This window comes from Penicillium angulare (assembly GCF_028827245.1).
Source record: "Penicillium angulare strain IBT 27051 chromosome Unknown utg000004l_segment0_segment0, whole genome shotgun sequence".
Classification (NCBI taxonomy): domain Eukaryota; kingdom Fungi; phylum Ascomycota; class Eurotiomycetes; order Eurotiales; family Aspergillaceae; genus Penicillium; species Penicillium angulare.
Window position 1 is genome coordinate 2,205,530 of NW_026623163.1, and position 23,872 is coordinate 2,229,401.

Genomic DNA, 23,872 nt, shown 5'->3' on the forward strand with positions numbered 1-23,872 from the left:
AACGCTTTGACTCCTCGAACGGGTTCATTTTGTCTTTTGGCCCCCGAGACCCTGTCAATGTCGGCTTAATGCGAACATTGCACCCCGTCCTTCTGAAACTCACCCAATGCCCAACGACTGTGGCTCCAAGCTAAGGTCGGCTAGGGTAATTAAGTTCTTCCAGGGACGGATGCTACATTCCTCCAGCCTCTTAGTCTGTATGAGTCTTCGGCGGTTTGTTGAAATTTGTCCCCTGTCACGTCTAACACCCCAACAGATAAACAAATATTCATTTTCATTCAAACGTGCAAAGGCGAGGTTTGGCTATCTAGCTCTTCTCAACCGAAAATAAATGATATCCTGTGCAAGGTCTTTCTATGGCCCCAAAAACGGCCCCAGTAACAGCCCCAAAAGAAAACTGAATCTATGCAACTTGTTAGTGTTGCATCGGGATCTTATTTATGCAGCGTTGGCGTTCTCGCAATTAATTAATTCATGGTGGCCTTGCATCGAACACGGAGTAAATGCACAAATGAATATGGCTACTTAGAATCCTTCCTTGGCGCAGCCTCTTGTTTTAATACTCATGCATCCGCAGGTGCGAGCCACAATGTCTATTCCCAACAATGCCTCTTTGAAAAAGTGCTGGATACCTGCGCGATACCCCTCCGGCGGGCTATAAATGTTCGCATTTTTGAAATTCTCATTCTAACGCCACCAGAGCCGAGAAAAAGATGGATTCACTTGTCCATAGACTCTCCCCTAGGTGGGAGAAGCGAGCCGAGGCCACGATGCTGGTTCCAATAATATCAAAACAGGGCCAAATGGTAACGAATATCCTAATAACATGGAATTTCACCAAAATATGACCTTTTTGTCTGACTGAATACACGTTAGGCTCTCATGTGGATAGGTTTCGCTCTCGCCATCGTCATGGTTGTTATTCGAACACACGTCCAATACAAAAGTAGCAAACGACTATTCATGAACGATTACTGGATTTTCTTCGCCATAATATGTCATTTAGCCACAGCAATTGTCTATCAAGTGGCGCTTGATCCGATGTACGAGCTCTCATATATAGGAGCAGGTCTTAAGTCTCCAACAGCAGGATTCATGGACAGAGCATCGCTTTTTCTCAAATTGCAGTATGCAGCGGATTTACTCTTATGGACGACGCTATGGGCCGTCAAGTTCTCCCTTCTTTTCTTTTTCTGGCGGCTTTTTGACTCAGTCAACTCGTCTATGCGTGTATTTTGGTGGATTATGTGCGGAGTTACTGCGTCAACATGGATTACAAGCATTGTTTTGCAAGAATTCGCATGCGATCCTATCAGTGATTTCTTCACACTTGGTAAATACTACCTGCAAGTCCTTGCTTCTTGAATAATACTCTTACACTAATGTCGCGCAGGAAAATGTAGCTCCGCGAGAGATATATTCTATTCCAATCTCGTTTTTCACTTTTCGGTTGGAACCGACATCGCAGGAGACGTCTGTGGTTAGTAGTCACCTTCCAAAGTACTACTAACTAGTACTAATTCTCACTCTTTCACCCAAGACTAACATATTTTCTCTTAATAGTAATGGTAATCCCATTTCCCCTTCTCTACAAACTAAAAGTCAACCGTCAAAAGCGCTGGATCCTCATCCTAGTCTTCTCACTGCCAATAATACCCATCATCTTTGCCATCTTGCGCCTCGTGATGACGAACCCGAAGACACATAACGTAGATCCCATCAGATTCCAACTATTCACGATACTCGAAAATACCTCCGCCATTGTGACTTCATGTCTACCTGCTTTCCGTCTTTTTATCGTGAACACACAAAGGACAACCATTACCAGCGACTCAGATCCCTCAAGAAGAATCAATGGAGCATATCGGAGCTTTGGGGACTCGTCTCGAAACAGGCAAAAGACGTCCATTCCGCTGGACAGCTTCAGTGATTCTTATTACCAGGCGGATATAGTTCATGATAAGGATGCGATTGGGAGGGCAATCTCAAAGGAAAGTGATGAGGAGTCGCTGTATCCTGGTTCTCCTACTACGCCTACACATGGCGTTCTTGTAACCCGCGAGACTCATGTTGTTTCCAAGCCAGACGGATTCATATAGCCTGCAGTATGATCATACTATAGTCAACTTCCCAATTAAAAGTCTCGTCCATAATATATGGCAGAATTCATGTATAAAGAATGTATATGTAAGATATTTAGGGAGTCTATCTATTTTTAACCGCCTACTTCCTTACACGTCTTTTGACATGATATTGTACCGTGTCACATTCGTCTACTCATGATCAAGCTTTCTCGCATTGTGCTATCGTTGAATGTATCGACAAATTAGTCACGGTTCGTTAAGGTCGTAAATCCCTCCCATTCATCGCATATCTTCGTTCTTTGTGAACCATCATTTCTTATGATACTAGGAGCCCCAAACCCAATCGGAAGGCACAGTGGTAGTTCCTTGCCAGCACATCTTCCCTCGCCTCTAAAGCTTCCGCCACAAGTTCACAGCCTTTCTTCGGGTCAACCACAGCTCCGGCCTCTAGAGAATCGTCAATCACTTTATGTAGCTCTGCTAATTCAGGAATTTGCTTCGTTGCTGCATGAGTGGCATTGTTCTCACTCATTAATTCGGTACGAAAGAACCCAAAACTGAGGTTGCATACGCGCAGATCAAATGGGGCGACTTCTAGTGCGAGGGTCGGTACGATTGCGTCTAGTAGACCTTTAGACCCAATATAGGATGATGATCCAGTAACAGCAACATGCTGGAAAATAGATTCAGTAAACAGCAAAGTACCTGACCTTCGCTCTCGCATGAATGGGAGCAGAGCTCGAGTGAGATAGCGGTCCAGCAACGTTTGTACGTATTACATCGAAGAGAACCCCTTCACTGTACTATAGTTAGTAAGCTGTTAGTATCCTCCGGGCACAGGCCTAAGTACGAGTTATTGTATTACAGGCATCGTGATTTTCTGCCGGCCAAAAACAAGGAGAAATCGATTTTTTCCCGATGATCATTTACCGGCTGCCATAGGCAGCATTTGGGCGAAATTACGATGTTGTCTTCGGAGAGATAGACGGGTTCATCAAGATCAGAGCATGCAAGCGTCGGTATGGGCTTCAAAAGAAGAGGAAATCAGCTGAGTCAAGTACCAAAGAAGCAGTAGCTCAAATCGGCCCATTATTTCTCATGTTTATTATGAATCCAATATCGCCTATTTATGGTAGAAGTGTATCGAACCATGTTGCTCGGGCCAAAGCAATGACGAGGGCTTGGCGTGATTACATAACCGCAAGCTGCACCAGCCCGAGAGCTCTCTTGTGTCTCCATCACCAGCTTACAATCCTCCGCATCACTCGTCATTTGCATGACCTAATCTCCATTATCGATTGTGACTTTGCATAATCAACCACTCACTCTCGGATTCCTTTGCTGTTACCTTCCCAATCTCACACCAGACCTGGTCGCCAGACACCATCAGAGATGGCGAACGAGGGCGAACGGCCAACCTCCGCCGACAAGGGCAAGGGCAAGGTTGACGACGTTCGCGAACTGAACGGAAAGAAGCCACAGGGTGATGAGAAGGCCCCCGCAGAGGGCAAGAAGAAGGATGAGGAACCACAGGAAGGTGAGTTGCGCCGTTGCCGCTGCGGAGCAGAGCAGATGCCAGAAGTCACCCATTTCTTTCCGTCCTAGAACCTCGCCGCTAACATGATTGAAGAGGAGCTTAGTGAGGAAGACCAAGAGTTGAAAAATGAGCTCGAGATGCTGGTGGAGCGGTTAAAGGTACTTTAATGCCCCAAATGTGCTGATAATTGACGATGATGTTGACGCTAACACTTGCCTGTAACAGGAGCCGGACACTTCCCTATACGGACCTGCTTTGGATGCCATCAAGAACTTCATCAAGACTTCGACATCTTCCATGACAGCTGTTCCAAAGCCCCTTAAATTCCTCCGACCGCATTACGATGAACTTACAGAAGTTTACGAGAGCTGGACAGCAGGCGCCGCTAAGGTTGGTCGGCCATCCATCTCACCATCCGTGCAAAAACTGATAAACTACTTCGCAATAGGATTCGCTGGCTGATACGCTGTCTGTACTCGGCATGACCTACGGAGATGAGGAGAAGCTGGAAACACTCAAGTACCGCCTGTTGGCCAAATCCGAAGATCTGGGCTCCTGGGGCCACGAATATATTAGACATCTGGCGCTGGAGATTGGACAAGAATACCAAAACCGGTTGAATGCAGAGAAAGAGACCCAAGACTTGGTGGATCTCGCCCTGTCACTGGTGCCTTACTTCTTGAGCCACAACGCCGAGGCCGATGCGGTGGACCTTATGAGTGAACTGGAGATCATCGAGGAGATCCCTCGATTTGTTGATGAAAACACATATCCTCGAGTCTGCCTGTATATGGTGAGCATGGTCAACTTGCTCACCTACCCCGAAGACCAGCAGTTCCTTCGTACAGCCCACGAAATTTACGTCCGCTACAACAAACTCTCCCAAGCAATCGTCCTTGCCATCAGGTTGAACAACATCGACCTTATTAAGAGTGACATTAACGCCACGACAGACAAGGCTCTCAAGAAGCAAATGGCATTCCTGGTGGCTAGGCAACAAATTTGGCTCGACTTGGATGAGGACGAAGATGATGAGGATGCCGAGTTGCTAGCGGATTGTCTCAACAACACCTCCATTCCCAAACACTTCAAGTCTCTTGGAAAGGAGCTTAATATTTTAGATCCCAAGATGCCCGAAGATATTTACAAGACGCACCTAGAGAGCAGTCGTGGAGCAAGTCTTACCAATCTCGATTCAGCGCGACACAACCTTGCTAGTGCTTTTGTCAACTCTTTTGCGAATGCTGGCTTCGGCAACGACAAGATGATGCTCGTAGAAGGCGAGAAGGGCCCATGGGTATGGAAGACCAAGGATGACGGACAGCTATCGACCACAGCATCTCTCGGTATGCTTCTGCATCGTGACGTCGACGAAGGTCTGAACACTATCGATAAGTTTACGTATGTCGAGGAAGACCAAGTGAAGGCTGGTGCTTTACTGGCATATGGTATTATGAACTCCGGTGTTCGCGTCGAAGGCGATCCCGCCCTTGCTCTCTTGCGTGACCCGGAAAACCTTGAGGCAAAGAGCATTCCAATGCGGGTTGCATCGATCATGGGTCTTGGTCTGGCATACGCTGGTTCTAACAAAGAGGAACTTCTTGAAGCTCTTCTTCCTATCGTGGAAGATGCTTCATTAGACATGCAACTCTCCGCTATGGCCGCAGTTTCCTTGGGTCTCATTTTTGTTGGATCATCAAACCACCAAGTGAGCGAGGCAATTGCGACTACTTTGATGGACGAGGAGCGCCAGAAGCAACTGAAGGACAAATGGACACGATTTATGGCTCTTGGTCTGGCACTTCTCTATTTCGGCCGCCAAGAGGAGGTTGATGTCATCCTTGATATCCTCAAGGCTGTTGATCACCCCATGGCAAAACCTACATCGGTCCTTGCTTCAGTCTGCGCCTGGGCTGGCACAGGGACTGTGCTCAAGTTGCAGGAACTCCTTCATATCTGTAACGACATCATTGAAGAGAAGGAGGAGAACAAGGGTGATGAGCTCGTTCAATCCTATGCTGTTCTGGGTCTGTCGCTCATTGCCATGGGTGAGGATGTTGGCCAAGATATGATCCTTCGCCAGTTTGGCCACCTGATGCACTACGGCTCCAGTAATATCCGCCGAGCCGTGCCTCTTGCGATGGGTCTTATCAGTCCTAGCAATCCCCAGATGAAGATCTATGATACTTTATCACGGTACAGTCACGACAATGACAATGATGTTGCAATCAACGCCATTTTTGCCATGGGTCTATGCGGTGCCGGTACCAACAATGCCCGTTTAGCCCAGCTGCTCCGGCAACTAGCAAGCTACTACCACCGCGACCAAAACTCCCTGTTCATGGTGCGCATTGCACAGGGTCTTCTGCATATGGGTAAGGGTACCATGACCCTCAACCCCTTCCACACAGACCGACAAGTTCTCTCCCGTGTCTCGGCGGCCGGTTTGCTTACAGTGCTTGTGTCTTTGATTGACGCTAAGCAATTCATTCTCGCCGAACACCACTACTTGCTTTACTTCCTTATCACCGCCATGTTCCCGCGATTCCTCATTACTCTCGACGAGGATCTACAGCCACTCACTGTTAATGTTCGCGTGGGTCAAGCCGTGGATGTTGTTGGCCAGGCGGGTCGGCCAAAGACTATTACCGGCTGGCAAACACAGAGCACCCCTGTACTGCTGTCTCATGGTGAGCGAGCGGAGCTGGAGGATGAACAATACATCCCTCTTAGCAACACACTGGAGGGCCTGGTTATTCTACGCAAGGTAAGTTTTCCACTTTATTATTTATCTCGAGTAAACGCTAACACATTGTAGAACCCCGACTGGGAAAGCCCCGAATAAGCCCGATGAGACACCGGTTCACCTTTATTACTCGCCCCCGTGCGGGACTCGTGGAGTAGTCGGATTATCGTTGGACCTAATGTATTCAGAACGACTGAGGAATAGCATGGAATTTGTTTCTTTTACTCTTGCATCTGGTTTATCGGACTGATCTGGACGGGCCATTTCCACAATCTCTGTGTAGACTACGAATTCTCTTTATCTAGGAGCTTGTTTTACAGTTTTAGTAGTAGTCTACTACTAGTAGACCTATGGACTTTTAAAGCCTGAAACGTCATTATACTCAAATAGAAACTGGCCTGGTCATCATGGAGTTTACTGTTGGTACAACCTTCCCGATGCTCTGAAGGTACTCGCCCAAAAAGGGAAGTAGGGCATAGGGCTTTAAGCTTATCAACTTTTTTTGTCTCCGCATCATCTGGAACGTCACGGTCTCAATAAACAGTCTTCGTCTTATTTACTCTGGATATTTAAAGATCCGCGGAGATAGTATCAATCTAAGAATAAGCCACTATGAAACTCGATCCGAAGGCGATTCGCTATCTCACCTCTGAGGATTTCAAAGTTCTTGCCGGGGTACATATGAGCCCCTCCGCCCCGCCATGAAGAGCATTCATACAAATCACATCTCCAGAAAACTAATGATTTTTTGATTATAGGTTGAAGCAGGCAGTCGCAACCATGAAGTTGTTCCAACACCGTTGATTTCGCAACTCTCAGGCCTCCGTGGTGGTAGTGGTGTCCATCGTTCGATCTCGAATCTGGCGAAGATCAACCTAATCGCCAAAGTGAAGAATTCGAAGTGTACGACAAATCCACCCCCTTGGGACATTGCATAATTTACGATGATAGCTTATATTTTTTTGGTGCAGATGATGGCTACAGACTTACCTACGGCGGCCTCGATTACCTAGCGCTAAATGCGCACCAGAAGCAAAAGGTTGTTTACTCCGTTGGCAACCAGATTGGAGTGGGCAAGGAATCCGATATCGTCGTCGTCGCGCACAGTAGCGGATCGCAGCGCATTCTGAAAATCCACCGTTTGGGCCGTATCTCTTTCCGAACTGTCAAGACAAACCGCGACTACCTCCGACACCGCAGCACAGGATCATGGATGTACATGTCCCGACTGGCAGCTATGAAGGAATTTGCTTTCATGAAGGCCCTGCGTGAGAACGGGTTTTCTGTACCAGAACCCATTGCCCAGAACAGACACACTATCGTCATGAGTTTGATCGATGCTTTCCCTCTTCGCCAGATCTCTAAAGTACCCAACCCAGATGGACTTTATTCGGAGTTGATGGATATGATCCTAGAGTTGGCACGTTTCGGGCTGATTCACGGTGATTTCAATGAGTTCAATCTTCTTATCCAGGAAGAAGTGGATGCCGATGCTAGAGAGAAATACACTCCTGATACAAAATTGGATGATGTTGCCGATGAAGATATCCGGCTGGTCCCGGTGCTTATCGACTTTCCGCAGATGGTCTCAATTGATCATATGAACGCTGAGATGTACTTCGATCGCGATGTCAACTGTGTCAAGCGCTATTTCCAGCGCAAGTTCCATTTTGTCAGCGAGGTGCCTGGCCCAACTTTTGCTCAGGCAAGGAAGAACTTCATGAAGAACCCCGGTAAGCGTCTGGATATTGAGGTTGAAGCATCCGGTTTCTCAAGGAAGATGGCACGCGAACTTGAGAAATATATGCAAGATGTTGGTGTCGATGGGGATGCCCGTGAGGATGGTGAGGAGGACGAGGAAGAGAGCGAGGAGGAGAGTGAAGAGGAATATATTGCAGAGACAGGAGAGCCTAATGAGGCTGAAAGCTCAAAAGAAGCTGACAAGGATGTGGAAGAAAGTTCTCATCAACTGGAAGGGCTTAAGGTATCTGGTGCCTAAAGCCAAGGAAGGGTGATAAGAGAACCTAGTAAATTAATGACTATGAGTGATGAATTTAGACTGTAATATAAAAAAGCATTCATTATTTCACGGATATTGAAACACTACTTCTGTTAACCTAAAATTTCTAAAAATCAATAACCGATGTTCGATTGATTAGAGTCTTAATATCTGAACACTAGCAGAGAGACGGCAAATAGCTAGAGTAGGGTACGGGGACTATAGCGCCAAGAGAGAAAAACCCCATATTGGCCTATTTAGACCGGCAGAAAAACACGATACCTGTAACATGGCCAAGTTGAGCTTCAAGACTACTATCTCAAGATATATGTTCGAGATGTATGCTTTCCCTCACTTTGAAGAAGGTTAAATACTGGACTATAGCCTCTGAAGTGTTTATAAAATATAGCTTTCTACTTTGTATCTATAGAGAGCTTATAGTACAGATGGCGGTGCAGTAGGCGGTAAAGGTTACGTTGAAGTCAAGGGGGGTTTTTTCCCGCTGAGCGCTATTGTCACCCATAATCCCGTAGTAGGGCAAGCGGTGCGGCCACTCGCGCAATTATTCCGACGCCGCAAAAGATCAACGACTCTCAGATTATCCAACCTAAACACCAACCATACTCCATCATGGTTCGCAAAGCATACGGAGTCGCCAAGGAGGCGACCAAACTTGCTCAATCCTCCCAATTCGCTCAACGCAAAGAAGTTCATCTGTACGTCACCTCTACCTACCATCACCATCGAATATCAAAAATCCCCGAACACGATCTACCTACATACCTACAAACCTCGATTTCCAAGCCTAGAAGAGCCAATTGAAACAACCTGGACTAATAAATGATTACTCTTACAGCCCTTCATTCAGCATCGCTCTCGCCCGAACCCCCTACCTCTCCCCGCGCTACGCTCAATTCCACGTTCCTCTCAACTTTAACAAGCTCGACCTGCGCGACTACCTTAAGAACCTGTATAATGTCGAGGTCCTCAAAATCCGAAGCTACATCGAACAGCAACCTATCACCCGAGTAAGGAGAGATGGCCGCTCCCTTGGACCATGGCGCCGACCGCAATCCAAGAAGCGGATGACCGTTGAACTCAAAGAACCCTTCTCCTGGCCCGAGGCCCCAACAGATCTATCGAAGTACGTGATACACTTTCATTCTATACGTTTTATCAGTCGCAAGGGTCTACTTCACAGTGATGCACATGGATACAACACCTTGCACTTTCTGTGGACATCAGATATCCCGTTCCTGTCCAGTATATATTCGAGACAAATGCTAATTACCGCCTCTGATACAGATGGGAGAAGGACGCTTGGAACGCAGCCAACAAGGCGCAGCGGGATGCACAGAATGCCAACGCTCAAAAGCCTCATTCTGCTGAGGAGCCGGATAAGGAGCTGCGCAAGGCATTCGAGAAGCAGGCTAAGGGATTGAAGAACCACCAGGAGACTTGGAAGCCTACTTGGAAGGTGCTGGGTCTTGATTTTGCGCACAAGGAGTTTGCCAATGCTCGAGGTCCAGGTAGCAAGGGCCGTCCTCTTTGAACTTCTGTCTAAGGACGCATTGGGATTGAGTGATAGCTTGTTTGCATATTGGATTGAAATGTTTTTCTGTCGGGTGGAAAAACTGGTGTTCGTGTAATTTTTAAAGATACATTTTTGCAGTTTAGGCCCTCTCCTGTATATTATTGTTGGCCTTAGGTTATATCAATCTGAAGCTCGTTCCATGCCTTTTTTTTTATCTTGGCATGTGTTGTTCTAGAGTACTACTGGTCTATGTTGATAATTCGGGAAACTTGAAAAAAACCGGCGATGTATTGATAGATATAGACAAGAAAAAGAACTTGAACAAGCTAGCAAAAATGCTAGCTAATCAACGGAGGGTGCATCCGAGGAGAGTGATTAAATACAAGCAAATGGGACCGCGAGGGTTATAAATAACGCTATGCATAGAGACAGTGTGAGTCGAGAGGGGCTGGAAATACAAGACAGAAAACAAGCAACAGAAGCTTCTAAGAGACGGCCAGTAGAAAGGCGGGTATCGTTTACAGCCGACTTTCAATCAAGTTCATGTGCTGTTGACCAGGCCAGTGAGCATCTGGCCAGATCTTGCCAAGGGCCTCCCAAATGTGTCTGCAAGCGCGTTAGAAGGGTTATAGAATAAGGGCGTTTATAGAGAGACTTACTGAACAAAGACGATTTCTAGACCATCCTTGACCTCTTGAGGGACATCCTTGACATCCTTACGATTGGCCTGAGGAAGTAGCACCGTCTTAACGCCCGCACGAAGAGCTCCAATGAGCTTCTCCTTGATTCCACCGACGGGCATCACACGGCCACGGAGAGAGATCTCACCAGTCATAGCAATCTGCGGTGGGACAGCTTTGTTGCTGAACAGCGAGATCAGCGCAACGGTGTGTGCAAGACCTGCCGATGGACCATCCTTAGGGATAGCCCCAGACGGGCAGTGCACGTGGAGGCTACGGCTCTTCATGACATCCTCATTAGGATCATGGGTTAATCCGAGTTCGAAGGAGTGGGCCTTAACCCATGTCAAAGCGACCTCAACAGATTCCTTAAGAACATCGCCAAGCTTTCCAGTGAGCTGAACACGACCATTTCCAGGCATATCGGCCACCTCGATGAAAAGGATGCTACCTTGGCCACCTGTCGAGTAGGCGACAAGTCCTGTGACAACACCAGGACGACCGTGCTTTTCAGCAATTTCCTCCTCGAAGCGTTCAATGCCAAGGATATCCTCAAGATCCTCCACACTGACATTTGGATTATAGTCACTCATGCGGTCGGAGTCACCGGCATCGGCAAACTGGACAGCTTTGTGGCGACAAATGGAGCCAAGCTCACGCTCCAAATTACGGACACCAGACTCTCGTGTGTAAGAGGTGATAGTCTTGTCGATCACCTCATCAGACAGGTTAACCTGGTCGTCAGTCAGGCCATTAGACCGTACCTGTTTGGGGATCAGGTGGCGCTTAGCAATGTGCCTCTTCTCAACGGTGGTGTATCCAGAAAGCGAGATTGTCTCCATACGATCAAGTAAGGGAGGAGGAATAGTATCCAAAGAGTTGGCAGTCGCGATAAACAGGACTTTGCTGAGATCAATGGGGATATTGATGTAATGGTCCGTGAAGGTATGGTTCTGCTCGGGGTCCAGAACCTCAAGCATCGCTGCAGATGGGTCTCCGTGGAAGTTTGAGCCACCGACCTTGTCGATCTCATCCAGGAGGAAGACTGGATTGGCAACGCCTACCTTCTTTAGTCCATTCACAATCAGACCAGGCATAGCTGCAACGTAGGTTCGTCGGTGACCACGAATTTCGGCCTCATCCCGAACACCACCGAGGGAGATTCGGTGGAACTTGCGCCCAAGAGAAGTAGCAACTGATCTGGCTAAACTGGTCTTTCCAGTGCCAGGAGGACCAACAAGGAGCAAGATAGGAGATTTGTCGGTCATACGCTTGGACTTCAGAATTCCAAGTCGGGTTTCCAGTGCGACACGATCATCCTCCGATAGCAAGGGAACATCTTTCTCGAGGTCCCCAGCTGAAGCCGCATCAAGATCTTTGTTAAGACCAACGATCTCACGCTCTACAGTCTTGTTGGACGATTGTTTCAATCGCAGCACAGCCAAGTACTCAAGTAGTCTCTTCTTAATGCGCTCCAAGCCATAATGATCCTCATCCAACTGCTGGCGAGCTCGTCTTAAAGTATCAGCTCCAAGTTGATCCTCTGTCACTTTGGTCCATGGGATATCCGCCAAGTTCTCGAGATAAGTGCGACAAACGCCATATTCAGCATTAGCTGGGTTCATCTTCCGCAGACGTTTGAGTTCCTTGTCCGCAATCTTTTGGGCTTCATTACTGAGCTCAGCATCACGCAGCTTCTGTTGCAACTCGTCGAGCTCATTCGGCTCCTTTTCATCACTGTCGCTCCCTCCACGCGCTCCGGCAGTGCCTGGTGGCGTGAGGCCGGAAAGACCAGCCATGGCACGGCGGGCCAGTATTTCTCGCTCACGAGGATCAATTTGGCTAATATCAACTGAGTTGTTGGAAGGGAATGAGCTCGTAGTAATCGAAGTAACTTTGACGCTGCTCTTAATGTGCTGGGCTTGACGAGTTAAGATATCGACCACTCTCTGCAGACGAGCCTTAACATCGAATGACGCCAAAATTCGCAGCTTCTCTTCAATGCTAGCATCGGAGACATCGGCCATGAAGTCGGCGAGTTTCCCTGCCTGGCCTAGCTCGGTCTTGGAGATATAAAGTTCGAATTTACGCGCCACCAGTGGCGACAATCGATTCGAGGCGGCTGATAGCAATGAAGATAGGCGGAGCAGAGTAAGAAGCTCACGGGAAAGCTGTCTCAGTTGTTGAAATAATTCGGCGGCTTCTGAGTCGCCATGAATCGAGGAAGCTAGTGATGACGCCGGTTAGTGACGTGAGCTTGTCAAAGGGTACTTTCCATAAACTTACTGCTTTCATCATGCAGAATCACTTCCGCTTCAAAGTACGGTCGGTCACGCACGACTTTCTTAACGGTGAAGCGCTGCGAGCCTTGAACTAGTAGGAACGGTTCCGAGTAGGCACGGCGTTGAACGCCAATGACCTTTCCCAGGGTGCCATAGCGAAACAAATCATCTTTACGGGCCTGTCCCGCATCGATCGCATCATATTCCTCCTTATGTGTCTCGTCAGAGTCATCGCCCTCGATGAGTTGCAGACCGTCTCGGCTCAAAAATGGTGAGCTGAGTGGAACGCATCCGAAGGTAATGTTGTTATCGCGTTTCGATGGCTTTTCCACGAGTGAGGATAGCAGGTTGGTCAAGTCAGGGCGATTAGAGACAGGGATTCGAAGAGTGACGCCTGGTAGAAGGACCGTACCCTTTGCCAGTGGCACAAGAGGGAGCTTGATAGTTCTACCGCTGTTGGAACCCATGCTGAATTGCCGCGCTAATGAGGGTGTGGCAAAGGGGAACAGCAATAGAGTACCAGGCTATCAGTAGAAAAAGACAGGAGAAACGATTTGAGAGGTTTAATAGTAGAAGAGAGAATGGTTAGGGGGGAAGGAAAGAGGAGAAGTGGAGGCTTCCAGAACCGCAGATGCAAAGTCCGGGGGACAGGGCGATAAGAGCAAGTCGCATGTCTCCCAATCTCCACGTCCCGGAGCCGAGGTTAGTGCACGCTCTACTTTGTATTTCGTCACGCCGCAGATCCCCCAAGGGTCTTTAATACAAAAGGATCTGATAATCTTTTGATGATCTTTTCACCGACTCATTCCTGGTGTCAAGATCTATAATAAAGCATTAATTATTGCCCGAAGTTACAGTCTTTCTCTTAATCAAATCCTTCTATTTATCCCTAACGTATCGTGCCATCTGTTGTCTCGTGACTGATCATATGTACACCGGTCCCGTGATCGGCACTTTGCTCCACGCGCGGGATTCGCCTGTATTGCTGCCTTCTTTCTCAGGCATCAATAAATCCTCGGCTTCGTTTCCGACTTGAGACTCAACCTGTGATTGGCACCGTGTTTCCCCTCTATATCCCTCTATCTAATCCAACATGGCCGACTCCGCCGCCGCTAAGAAGACTTTTACCATTGGTACGCGCAAGTCAAAACTTGCCTTGCTACAAACCGATTTAGTGCAAGCCGCTCTCAAGGAAGCCTATCCTGACTATGAATTCAAGATCTTCTCCAAGGAGACGGCCGGCGACCTGAACACCACCATTGCTCTTAAAGACTTTACCTCCAAAAACCTATGGACAGAAGAGCTCGAGGAATTGATGATTGCAGGTCGAGTTGACTTCATTGTCCACTCTCTCAAAGGTAAGACAGACTACACAGCTGCCCCGCATTAGCATTGAACCCCGCGCAGGAATACTCATTCAAGTTGCAAATCAACAGATGTCCCCACCCTCCTTCCCGCCACCTGTACCCTAGGACCGATGATGCCCCGCGAAGATAGCAGAGATGTTTTCGTCGTGAAGCAAGGGCTGCCCTATAAGAGTCTTGCGGAGCTCCCCGCCGGCTCCGTCGTCGGAACCTCTTCCATTCGCCGAACGGCCCAATTGGCGCGTAAATACCCTCACTTGAAGGTTTTGGACATTCGTGGCAATATCGGAACCCGTTTGTCAAAATTGGATGCTGAAGATAGCCCATACACCTGCGCCATACTTGCTGCGGCTGGTCTGCTGCGTCTGGACCTACAGGACCGTATTACCCAGTACCTTGACTCAAAGAACAGCGGCATGCTCTATGCAGTCGGTCAGGGTGCCCTAGGTATTGAAGTTCGCAAGGCGGATACCACATTGCTGGACATGTTGAAAACTATCGGCCACCAGGAGACAACCTTTTCCTGTTTGGCTGAGCGGAGTCTTCTGCGAACCCTTGAAGGTGGCTGCAGTGCTCCCCTTGGAGTTGAAAGCGAATGGGTTGCTGGTAAATTACGGATGCGTTCAGTGGTTGTTAGTGTGGATGGAAAGCAATGTGCGCAGGTTGAAGTTGACGGGGAGGTGGATTCACCTGAAAGCGCCGAAGCCTTTGGCGTCACAGTAGCCAAGGCCCTGGTGGCAGATGGCGCTGATAAGATTCTCGAGGAGATCCAGCAGAACAAGCTGACCAAGGAGAGTGTTGCGTCCTAAATGAACAAAAATATCGGATAGTCTGGGAATGTAATTATGCAGATACCCCTTCGAAATGAGAATGAGATCAACGATTCTTTTCATGTATGCAATTATAGCTCATGCTTTTTATGTTTGATTTATACTAGGGCACCTATCTATTACTCGCGGGAGAAATTATCAGATTTGTAGCTGATCAGCTTCAACCACGGTTGAGAGTATTGCCAGATCCCTTCGGATTTGCTTCAACATATTCATCCCAAGCCCGGGCTTTCATAGTTTCCTCATCCGCCCTGTCCAGATCATCTTCATCCACCTCTGGCTTAATCCCGGATTGTTCGCCTCCTTGAAGAACATTGCCCCTTCTGTGCTCTTCTTCAAGATATTCGTCGATGGTCATGGTCGGCAGGTTATGACCTGAACGGAAGACTCCCTGTTGGAGCTGCGACCGACGATCGAGTAAAGTGAAAGGCTGAGTTGGCTTTCCCTTACTATTTAATATAGGCCCACCTCTGCCTCCTCCGAGCAGTTGTGAGATAGATGGATCCAGACGATCGGTGTAGTTGCTTCCTCCTAAATTACTGCGTTGCCGGGGGTCATCTCGTGGTTGCTGAGATGGCTCAAGCGCAGGAGCATTCCGCATGGCTGAAAGCATTGATAATTCTTGTACCAATAGATCCAAGGCTTGGAATGTCTGGTGTGTATAAAGTTGAATCTCGGCTAGGTAAAGATTCCGAGTCGCCTCGCTATCGTTGTCCACTCGTGTTTCGTTTCGGGCCATGTACTTCAAATTGTGTCAGCAGTCATGCAGGTAGTAAATGCTTTCTGTCGCAGTTCATGTAGCATACCTCCAGCTTTTGCTTGAGCTCTTTCTCCTCCCTAAACCGCCTCACTTTGGTGTCTCGTCTCGCCGCCGCATCATTGACAGGAGCCAATGTGAAGGACAATGGAGTGGCCATGTATGACTCAAATAATTTGCGATCTCCCTTCGACAGTAACTCATATTCATCAAGGCGTGTAAGGAACTTTTCGTATTGTTCTAAGGCTCTCTGAAGGACGGATTTACGATCGGCGCTGGGGCCCCGCTGGACAAGTTCGGCAAAATGGTATTCCAAAGTCATGTATCTACCCAAAATGATTAGCGCAATTAGATGAAGTTTAATTTGAAAAAAGGTACGTACTGTATATCCCCCGACGAGACATCATCAAGTGTTTCGTTGGAACTGAACAGGGACAAAATACTGATTTGTCGTTGGCATTCCTGGAACTTAGCGACAGATGCATTTACATCATCTCGGTATGCTGCGGTGTTGGTGTCGCCTCGAGACTCCAACAAAGACTTGCTTTCCTTTGCAGATTGAAACAAAGACCGGAGACTCTGAGGTTGTTCCATGATTTTTGAAGGAATTTGAGACGAATATGAATTGGCGCGTGTCTTGTGTCCCCGCGATTTTGCGAGTTTTGGCGAGCTGATAAGCTGATAAGGAGCTGTTCTGACGCGCAGCAAGTCCGAACCCGGAGACTTCTACATACAGCCACGGTTGGAGCTGATGATCCATATGATACCTATATAGGTACATATATGTCTAGAAATCCCACTGACAGTTTCAAGTTGCAGATACAATCTTGGGGATTCTTATGATATCGTGGAGTCTACTATCCACAAAGTTGTCAATGATCTCTATATCCTGTACGGTATGGCCTTACTTCTGATTTCAAATAAAGAGAAACTGACAGTATAATTGATAGATTAATCGACTTGATTGACCCGAAGATCTCACAACGCTGATCCGAAATCTCCTGGTCCTGCTGGTCCTGCTGGTCCCTCCGGAATTGGCAGTGAGTTAACAATACTGGTGGATCATATATCTCGAAATCTGCTTTATATACTAGTATATCATATATTTTAGTATTTTTTTTTTCAACATCAAACTCAAAGAAAAATAAAGGAAAGAATATGGCGAAAAAGGAAGGGTAGATTGATGAATGTTATCCACTGCTTACAAGTTAAGAAGAAAGCACTTGAGATGAGGAATGAGGAGGAGTAAAAATGGATCCTGTATTCAAACGTTGAAATCGAACTGGTTCAACGTGTGTGTATAGGTAGCAAGGAGATATTATTATTTTGGCCATAACATTACTAACTCTCATTTGGGCATACCGCTTCCAACTTCTCGCCTCCCCATCTTCGTCATCTACAAGCACACGATTATATTTTCCTTTTTCTTCATATCTACTCACACAAGTGATTCTTCTTCTCTCATCACCTCCAACCACAGAACTTTTACACTTTCTTTCTTCATCGTCTTCAGCCACACGAGCGCACCTTCGGCGATCATTAGACCCTGTACACAATCGAGAAACTACGATCCAAGTCACCATGTCCTCCCCTCCCAACGGCAATCCTATTCTCAATGACTCTGAGCAATCTGAGTCCGAAACCGAGCAATTCGTCGCACCCGACGAGACGGTTCAGATGCGGAGAACTCAGAACATGCAATTTCAGGACTTGTGGGTTTACCAGATATAATTATGCGAGTATCGGCTTTGACCTAGGTGCTGACTATTTCCCAGACTAACCCGAAGAGTCAGAGAAGACGTTACTAGCCATACACAACGGGCCAAAGCGGTAGCTGATGCTCCGGACGAGCAACTCAGCCTAGCTAGTCTCGTAGCAAAGAAAGATTTGGGACTTGAGAACCTGGATCCCCGCGCATATCAAATTGAGCTCTTCGAGCGAGCAAAGAATCGGAACATTATTGCAGTTCTTGACACAGGTATGCCCTGACATACATTAACGACAGAAAGGAGGGACTGACAAATTGATAGGCTCTGGAAAGACGCTTATCGCAGTGCTCCTGCTCAGGAATATATTGAAGCAAGAGCTGGAGGACCGCGCAAATGGGAAAAGGCATCGTGTTTCCGTTTTTCTGGTGAGTATGCCCTTTCGATCTCGTCAAATACTACTAGTTTAACAAATCTCAGGTCGACAGTGTGACTCTAGTCTTCCAACAAGCGGCTGTCCTACGAAACAATCTGGATCAGAATGTGGGCCAAATCTATGGTGCCATAGGATCAGACCTTTGGGATGAGGAAATTTGGCAAGCCCAGCTTACCAAGAATATGGCGATTGTGTGCACGGCAGACATAATTCAACAAGCCCTACTCAATGCCTTCATCAAGATGAGCGGGATAAACCTTCTGATATTCGATGAGGCTCACCATACCAAAAAGGAACACCCATATGCCCGGTTAGTAACAGTGAAGTTGCTCTTTTCGCTTTCTTGACCCATGTCATGGTCTGTCTCCATTTTTGTCTTACTTTATGCTAAAATTGCTGACAGCATCATTCGCGATTCCTATCTCAAGGAAGACATTTCAACTCGCCCGAAGGTTTTTGGAATGACAGCATCCCCGATCGATGCTAAGGTTAATATTTCAGAGGCTGCAAGGTGAACTTGATAGATCAGATATTCACTTATACCAAAGGAAAAGGAAAGGGTTACTAACATACCCCCAGAGAGCTTGAGCTTCTTCTAGATAGCCAAATTGCAACCACCTCGAACCTTTCGGCTTTAAGACAAATCGTGAGGAAGCCCACAGAAGAGATACGCAGCTTCAAGAAACTAGTTGAGCCGTATGAAACGGAGCTTTTTAGGAGAATGAAAGAAAAGTTTGGCGATATTAAAGCCCTGGCTCCCATTTTCGAATTCTCACGGGCTGCTAGCTCAGAACTAGGAAGCTGGTGTGCTGATCGAGTATGGGCCAAAACACTCGTGGAAGATGTGATTCCAAAGCTCGATGCTTGTTTAGCAAAGGAAGGTCTGGAGGGATCTGCAGACACTTACCAAGTTGAAAGAGATATTGATAAGGCGAAGGAAGCCTGCGAAATTGTGAAGGCGCACCCCTTCAAAAGTCCTCTAGAGCCCGGGCAGCTCAGCTCAAAAGTGGAGCTTCTGTTGGCCATTTTATCTCGTCATTTTGGCCATGAAAAAGAAAAAAAGTGTATTGTCTTCACTAAAAAGAGAAACACTGCTAGGGTACTGCTGGAGTTTTGCGAACAGCTGAATATTCCCAATTTCCGTCCTGGTGTGCTGGTTGGAATCCGAAAGTCAGACCTCACCGGAGCGACAACCTTTCGGAAACAATTTCTTGTACTTCTCAGGTTTCGCCGGGGAGAAATAAATTGTTTGGTATGATGTACCCTTGAAATAAGACCTGGGTCCTTTACTAACTTCTTCAAAGTTCGCAACATCCGTCGCCGAGGAAGGCCTTGATGTTCCAGACTGCAACCTCGTCATAAGGTATGGCGTTCAAGGCGCTGTTTTTCAAAAAGTGTTGCTAATCTCAAGTAGATTCGATCTATATGACACCATGATCCAATATATCCAGAGTAGAGGGCGCGCAAGGCACGTACACTCAATGGTATGCATACCTCCCCCTGTTTGATCGACATAATCACTAACTTGAATACAGTATATTCATATGGTTGAAATGGATAACGATGAGCACCACAAGCGAATTCAGGAAGGTCAGCAAGCTGAGGTAAGTACGAAGTTAGAATAGGAAGCGAGCCTTTTCTGATACCGAGTATGCAGAATGCAATGAACTCGTTTTGCAGGGCGCTCCCCCAGGATCGACTGCTCTACGGTGATGAGATAAATGTGGATAAGTTATTTGAGAACAAGGGAGAGAAACGGACGTATACCATCCAGTCAACAGGAGCCAGACTGACATATAGGCACGCTATGTACGTGCTATCACGTTATGCTGAATCTCTGGTAAGTCAGCTTCCACAGTCTCAAAGCTCTAACTGCGATAACAATGACGAGATAGCAATACGAAAAGGACATCTCTACACAAGTCACGTACTTTGTTACTTCAGCGGGAAGCTCTTTCTTTTGCGAGGTGATTCTTCCTGAGAAGTCCCCCATCCGAGGATTAACAGGAGGGACGGTATCAACGAAAGTGCTAGCTAAACAGTCAGCTGCGTTTGATATGTGTTTGTTGTTGCGAAAGAAACATCTTTTGGATGATAACTTTAGGTCTATTTATCACAAGCGCCTTCCAGCAATGCGCAACGCAAAATTGGCGATTGTATCGAAAAAGACGAACAAGTACGATATGCTTTGGAAGCCCTCTATATGGAGAGAAAATCAAGGATACACGCCAGACAAGCTTTACATAATGGTGTTTAGCTTTCTTCCTTTACAACCGCTTTCTCGTGAACATCGCAATATTGCGCTTTTGACCCGAGTGCGACTTCCAGTGATTCCAAACTTCCCTATTTTCTTGGAATATGACAAAGAAACTACCATCCAAACCACAGTCGTTAACAGTACAATTTCGGTACTTGACCACGACTTGACTTGCTTGTCTCAGTTTACTCTCGCAGTTTTCAGAGATGCCTTCCACAAAACATTTGAGCCCATAACGGAGACTTTCCCCTACTGGCTTGCTCCAGTCAATACAGAGATATCGATTGATAGCCCCAACATCTTGCCCAAAGATGTCATCGACTGGAAGCTCTTGAATTTCGTGAATGAGAGACCCGAGATAAAATGGTCGAAGGAAATGGATCCTGCCGCGCTTTTGAGTTGCTTCATATATGATTGCTGGGACGGAAGGAGACGCTTCTTTCCACTTAGTATCGATCCCTCCCTTCGAGCTTCAGACACACCACCGTCATATGTGCCTCCGCGAAAGTGGATGACGGACATTTTCAATTATTCTTTGAGTCTTTCTAAGAACTCTCGGCAGAAGGTTGTGGACAAGGCCGACTGGGAGCAGCCGGTCTTAATAGCCGAGTGTGTATGCCTGCGAAGAAACTTCCTGGACAAGGCAACAGATGCGGAAAGAGGAGAGCCGACCAGATCTGTGTTGTGCCCGCAGCCATTAATGATCTCTGCTGTAGGTACTATCCCACTCCCAACGGAGTAATTTGGTTAACAATTTGTTTTTTAGATCCCTATACCCAACGTTACCTCGGCATTAGCCTTTCCTGCCATCATGCACAGGCTTGAGTCATATTTGATTGTGATGGAGGGCTGTCAGTTATTAGGGCTAGAGATAGACCCAATATATGCTTTGGAGGCATTCACGAAAGATTCGGATAATACTGAGGATCATCGCACTCTTCAACTCCATGTCCAACGCGGGATGGGGAAAAACTATGAGCGACTCGAATTTCTGGGGGACAGCTTCCTTAAGATGGCTACCTCCATAGCACTTTTTTGTCAGAACCCAGATGATGATGAATATGAGTATCATGTCAATCGGATGGTTCTCATATGCAACAGAAATCTTTTCAACGCCGCTACAAAGATTGGTCTCTACAAATACATCCGCAGCCGTGGATTCTCTCGGTGAGTTCTTTCATTTTCATTTTCTCCCTGCCGCTGGTGCTAAGCATATCCCTTTTGCCATTTTCTCTTCTAAAAAGTCTAACCCTTGTCATTCTTGAATATTCACAGACACGCATGGTACCCGCCAGGACTACAGCTTCTTCACGGTCGAAATTTCGTCCGGCACCTTGAGTCTGAAAGTAACCATAGTTTGGGTGAAAAAACTATAGCCGATGTTTGTGAGGCTCTCATCGCAGCATCGTTCCTTACAGAAGGAAAGGAACATCCATTCGATACGGCAGTCCAAGCAGTTACCGTTTTCGTTGACAGTGAGAACCACAAAGCAACGTGCTGGAAAGACTACGAATCCTCATACACAAAACCGAAATACCAGTTAAAGGCAGCTGACGCAAATGAGAAAGATTTGGCCAATAAGATCTTTGATCTCATAGGCTATCGCTTTTCATATCCTCCCATTCTTCGATCTGCATTCACCCATCCTTCATACCCCTCCGCCTGGGCAAAGGTACCTTGCTATCAGCGGCTCGAGTTTCTCGGCGATGCCCTTTTAGACATGGTCTGCGTGGATAGTCTTTTCAAGCGTTTCCCGGATAAAGATCCTCAGTGGTTAACTGAGCACAAGGTAAGTAATTGGGAATGAGAGGTATATACATCTTCCAACGGCTGATCAAAAGCAGATGGCGATGGTCTCGAACAAGTTCCTTGGCGCACTCGCTGTGAAGCTGGGGTTTCATCGACACCTTCAGCACTTTAGCAACCCTATCCAGTCAAGCGTACCACAATATGCTGAGGAACTACAACTTGCCGAGGAAGAAAGCAAAGGAGCAATGGACTATTGGCTTGGAACGAAGGAATCACCAAAGGTAAATAGTATTCTAGCATCTCTTATCTTATAACGCTGACGGCATATAATCAAAGTGCTTACCTGACATGGTCGAAGCATTCGTCGCTGCCATATTTGTTGATTCTGGCTTCAACTACAAAGTTGTGCAAGACTTTTTTGACACGCATTTCAAACCATTTTTTGTCGACATGACATTATATGACAGCTTCGCCAGTAGGCACCCAACGGTACGATCAAATACTACAGTACGAATGTTTGAGTGCTCGACTAATCATGAAATAGACTTATCTCCACATGCAGCTGACAAACATTTACGGATGCACAAACTATTGCTTGAAATCAGGGGAGATTCCTTCCTCAGATGGTGACCCGCCGCTTATCTTGGCCGCCGTTATGATACATGGTATTCCAGTCGGTGAAGACACTGGAACCTCTAGTCGATATGCAAAAGTTAGAGCAAGTCACAAAGCTCTAGATGAAATCAGTGGCATGCTACAGCAAGACTTCCGCCGCAAATTTGGCTGTAACTGTCGCGAAGTGAACGCCAAGGAAGAAAATGCTGGCGACCTTGGGACTGCGATATGATTTTTCAAGTCTTCGGCTTTCTTTGCGTCTACTTCTATCTTGCCTATTTATTCTTCTGTTTTGATCAGTAAACATATCTTTCTATCATTAAGACTGGCAGGTGTTTACACAGGTGACTAGTCTTTGAGCATTCAATAGAATTATGAGAAACGATGATTTTTTATATGAATCCTCCAAATAAAAATAACCAGAGAAATCAAACAGATCAAGAGGGTTCATATAAAAGCTAGAATTTCCACTGATTCATCCAGTTTTCCATCAGGGGAGCGTCGATTGCTTTCAGCTCACGCAGGGTCTTACTGGGAGCTTGTGTCTTCACTGTTCCTATCCATGGTCCAACCTCAGTCGCTGCCGTTCCTTGGAAGAAGCTCAATAGTTTCAAAGCTGGTTTGTCTCGGAGGTCCTTATAAATAGGGTTGGTGAAGCCTGCCAAAGTGTCAAGCCATGTCTTGAAGTCCACTGGCTCGGCATCAAAATACTTTGTTACGGCGGGTATTAGCGATGATCAATCAGCAATTTTCGGGTTGACAATATGAAAGATAGCACAAGGCTCCTCATCTTTTGTAGTACGTCGGCCGCGCACAGTTTCAGTAATAACCTTGGCAGTGGTATCCTACTTTATGTTAGATAGATCGTATATAACGAAAGTAGGAAGAAACATACAACTGGACCCACTGAAATGAAATAGATTCTGGGGACTTGGGGATTTGCTTCAATGCTTTCGATGTGGCGATTAATGAAGGCAGCCATTCCTGTTTATTCCACATGCCCTTTTCTGTCGTTGGACCGCCAATCTGACCAACTCGGTGGATTGTAGTGGGAACCCCAGCTCTAGCTGAAGCAGCGGCATATATTCTCTCAGAGACATGTTTGACTCTCCATATCCTTGCCGCACGTTGTACTTAGATCCTTGAAAATAATTTCAGGAATTGATGGGCCTTGCTCAAAACTGGACCCTTCAACAGTCGAAATTGAGGAAATGAAATGAATATGAGCAGTTCTCTCACTGAAAATACTCAACTCTATTAAGCGGCGCACTCCTGCAATATGAGGTTCCTCAAAGG

The 23,872-nt window shown here is 46.8% G+C and overlaps 10 protein-coding genes across 10 annotated transcripts; 6 read left to right on the top strand and 4 right to left on the bottom strand.

Moving 5' to 3' along the window:
* Nucleotides 1-912: 912 nt before the first annotated feature.
* N7478_004767 (uncharacterized protein) lies at nt 913-2,099 on the top strand (the record flags this gene model as incomplete). Its single annotated transcript, XM_056920981.1, has 2 exons — nt 913-1,333; nt 1,564-2,099. The coding sequence occupies 2 exons, from the start codon at nt 913-915 to the stop codon at nt 2,097-2,099; spliced, it is 957 nt and encodes a 318-aa protein (XP_056779018.1).
* Nucleotides 2,100-2,400: 301 nt separating this feature from the next.
* On the bottom strand, nt 2,401-2,955 carry N7478_004768 (uncharacterized protein; the record flags this gene model as incomplete). Its single annotated transcript, XM_056920982.1, has 3 exons — nt 2,401-2,757; nt 2,795-2,887; nt 2,950-2,955. The coding sequence occupies 3 exons, from the start codon at nt 2,953-2,955 to the stop codon at nt 2,401-2,403; spliced, it is 456 nt and encodes a 151-aa protein (XP_056779019.1).
* Nucleotides 2,956-3,476: 521 nt separating this feature from the next.
* N7478_004769 (proteasome regulatory particle base subunit RPN1) lies at nt 3,477-6,466 on the top strand (the record flags this gene model as incomplete). Its single annotated transcript, XM_056920983.1, has 5 exons — nt 3,477-3,621; nt 3,715-3,779; nt 3,847-4,011; nt 4,070-6,388; nt 6,440-6,466. The coding sequence occupies 5 exons, from the start codon at nt 3,477-3,479 to the stop codon at nt 6,464-6,466; spliced, it is 2,721 nt and encodes a 906-aa protein (XP_056779020.1).
* A 513-nt stretch (nt 6,467-6,979) lies between these two features.
* N7478_004770 (protein kinase RIO2) lies at nt 6,980-8,366 on the top strand (the record flags this gene model as incomplete). The annotated part of the gene is made up of 3 exons (XM_056920984.1): nt 6,980-7,042; nt 7,126-7,270; nt 7,339-8,366. 3 exons carry the CDS (start codon nt 6,980-6,982, stop codon nt 8,364-8,366), a joined length of 1,236 nt encoding a protein of 411 aa, XP_056779021.1.
* Nucleotides 8,367-8,996: 630 nt separating this feature from the next.
* Nucleotides 8,997-9,918, top strand: N7478_004771 (mitochondrial 54S ribosomal protein uL23m; the record flags this gene model as incomplete). Its single annotated transcript, XM_056920985.1, has 3 exons — nt 8,997-9,082; nt 9,223-9,510; nt 9,672-9,918. The coding sequence occupies 3 exons, from the start codon at nt 8,997-8,999 to the stop codon at nt 9,916-9,918; spliced, it is 621 nt and encodes a 206-aa protein (XP_056779022.1).
* A 500-nt stretch (nt 9,919-10,418) lies between these two features.
* N7478_004772 (putative LON domain serine protease) lies at nt 10,419-13,329 on the bottom strand (the record flags this gene model as incomplete). Its single annotated transcript, XM_056920986.1, has 3 exons — nt 10,419-10,506; nt 10,560-12,807; nt 12,867-13,329. 3 exons carry the CDS (start codon nt 13,327-13,329, stop codon nt 10,419-10,421), a joined length of 2,799 nt encoding a protein of 932 aa, XP_056779023.1.
* Nucleotides 13,330-13,955: 626 nt separating this feature from the next.
* On the top strand, nt 13,956-15,035 carry N7478_004773 (porphobilinogen deaminase; the record flags this gene model as incomplete). The annotated part of the gene is made up of 2 exons (XM_056920987.1): nt 13,956-14,220; nt 14,299-15,035. The coding sequence occupies 2 exons, from the start codon at nt 13,956-13,958 to the stop codon at nt 15,033-15,035; spliced, it is 1,002 nt and encodes a 333-aa protein (XP_056779024.1).
* A 181-nt stretch (nt 15,036-15,216) lies between these two features.
* On the bottom strand, nt 15,217-16,407 carry N7478_004774 (IGBP1/TAP42 family protein; the record flags this gene model as incomplete). The annotated part of the gene is made up of 3 exons (XM_056920988.1): nt 15,217-15,798; nt 15,863-16,139; nt 16,196-16,407. The coding sequence occupies 3 exons, from the start codon at nt 16,405-16,407 to the stop codon at nt 15,217-15,219; spliced, it is 1,071 nt and encodes a 356-aa protein (XP_056779025.1).
* Nucleotides 16,408-17,394: 987 nt separating this feature from the next.
* N7478_004775 (uncharacterized protein) lies at nt 17,395-22,808 on the top strand (the record flags this gene model as incomplete). The annotated part of the gene is made up of 16 exons (XM_056920989.1): nt 17,395-17,525; nt 17,589-17,791; nt 17,844-17,947; nt 18,000-18,265; nt 18,359-18,466; nt 18,535-19,207; nt 19,260-19,318; nt 19,370-19,439; nt 19,491-19,559; nt 19,613-19,795; nt 19,851-20,924; nt 20,979-21,379; nt 21,488-22,001; nt 22,057-22,242; nt 22,298-22,450; nt 22,506-22,808. 16 exons carry the CDS (start codon nt 17,395-17,397, stop codon nt 22,806-22,808), a joined length of 4,497 nt encoding a protein of 1,498 aa, XP_056779026.1.
* Nucleotides 22,809-23,034: 226 nt separating this feature from the next.
* On the bottom strand, nt 23,035-23,558 carry N7478_004776 (uncharacterized protein; the record flags this gene model as incomplete). The annotated part of the gene is made up of 3 exons (XM_056920990.1): nt 23,035-23,286; nt 23,338-23,421; nt 23,472-23,558. The coding sequence occupies 3 exons, from the start codon at nt 23,556-23,558 to the stop codon at nt 23,035-23,037; spliced, it is 423 nt and encodes a 140-aa protein (XP_056779027.1).
* Between the last annotated feature and the right edge of the window lie 314 nt (nt 23,559-23,872).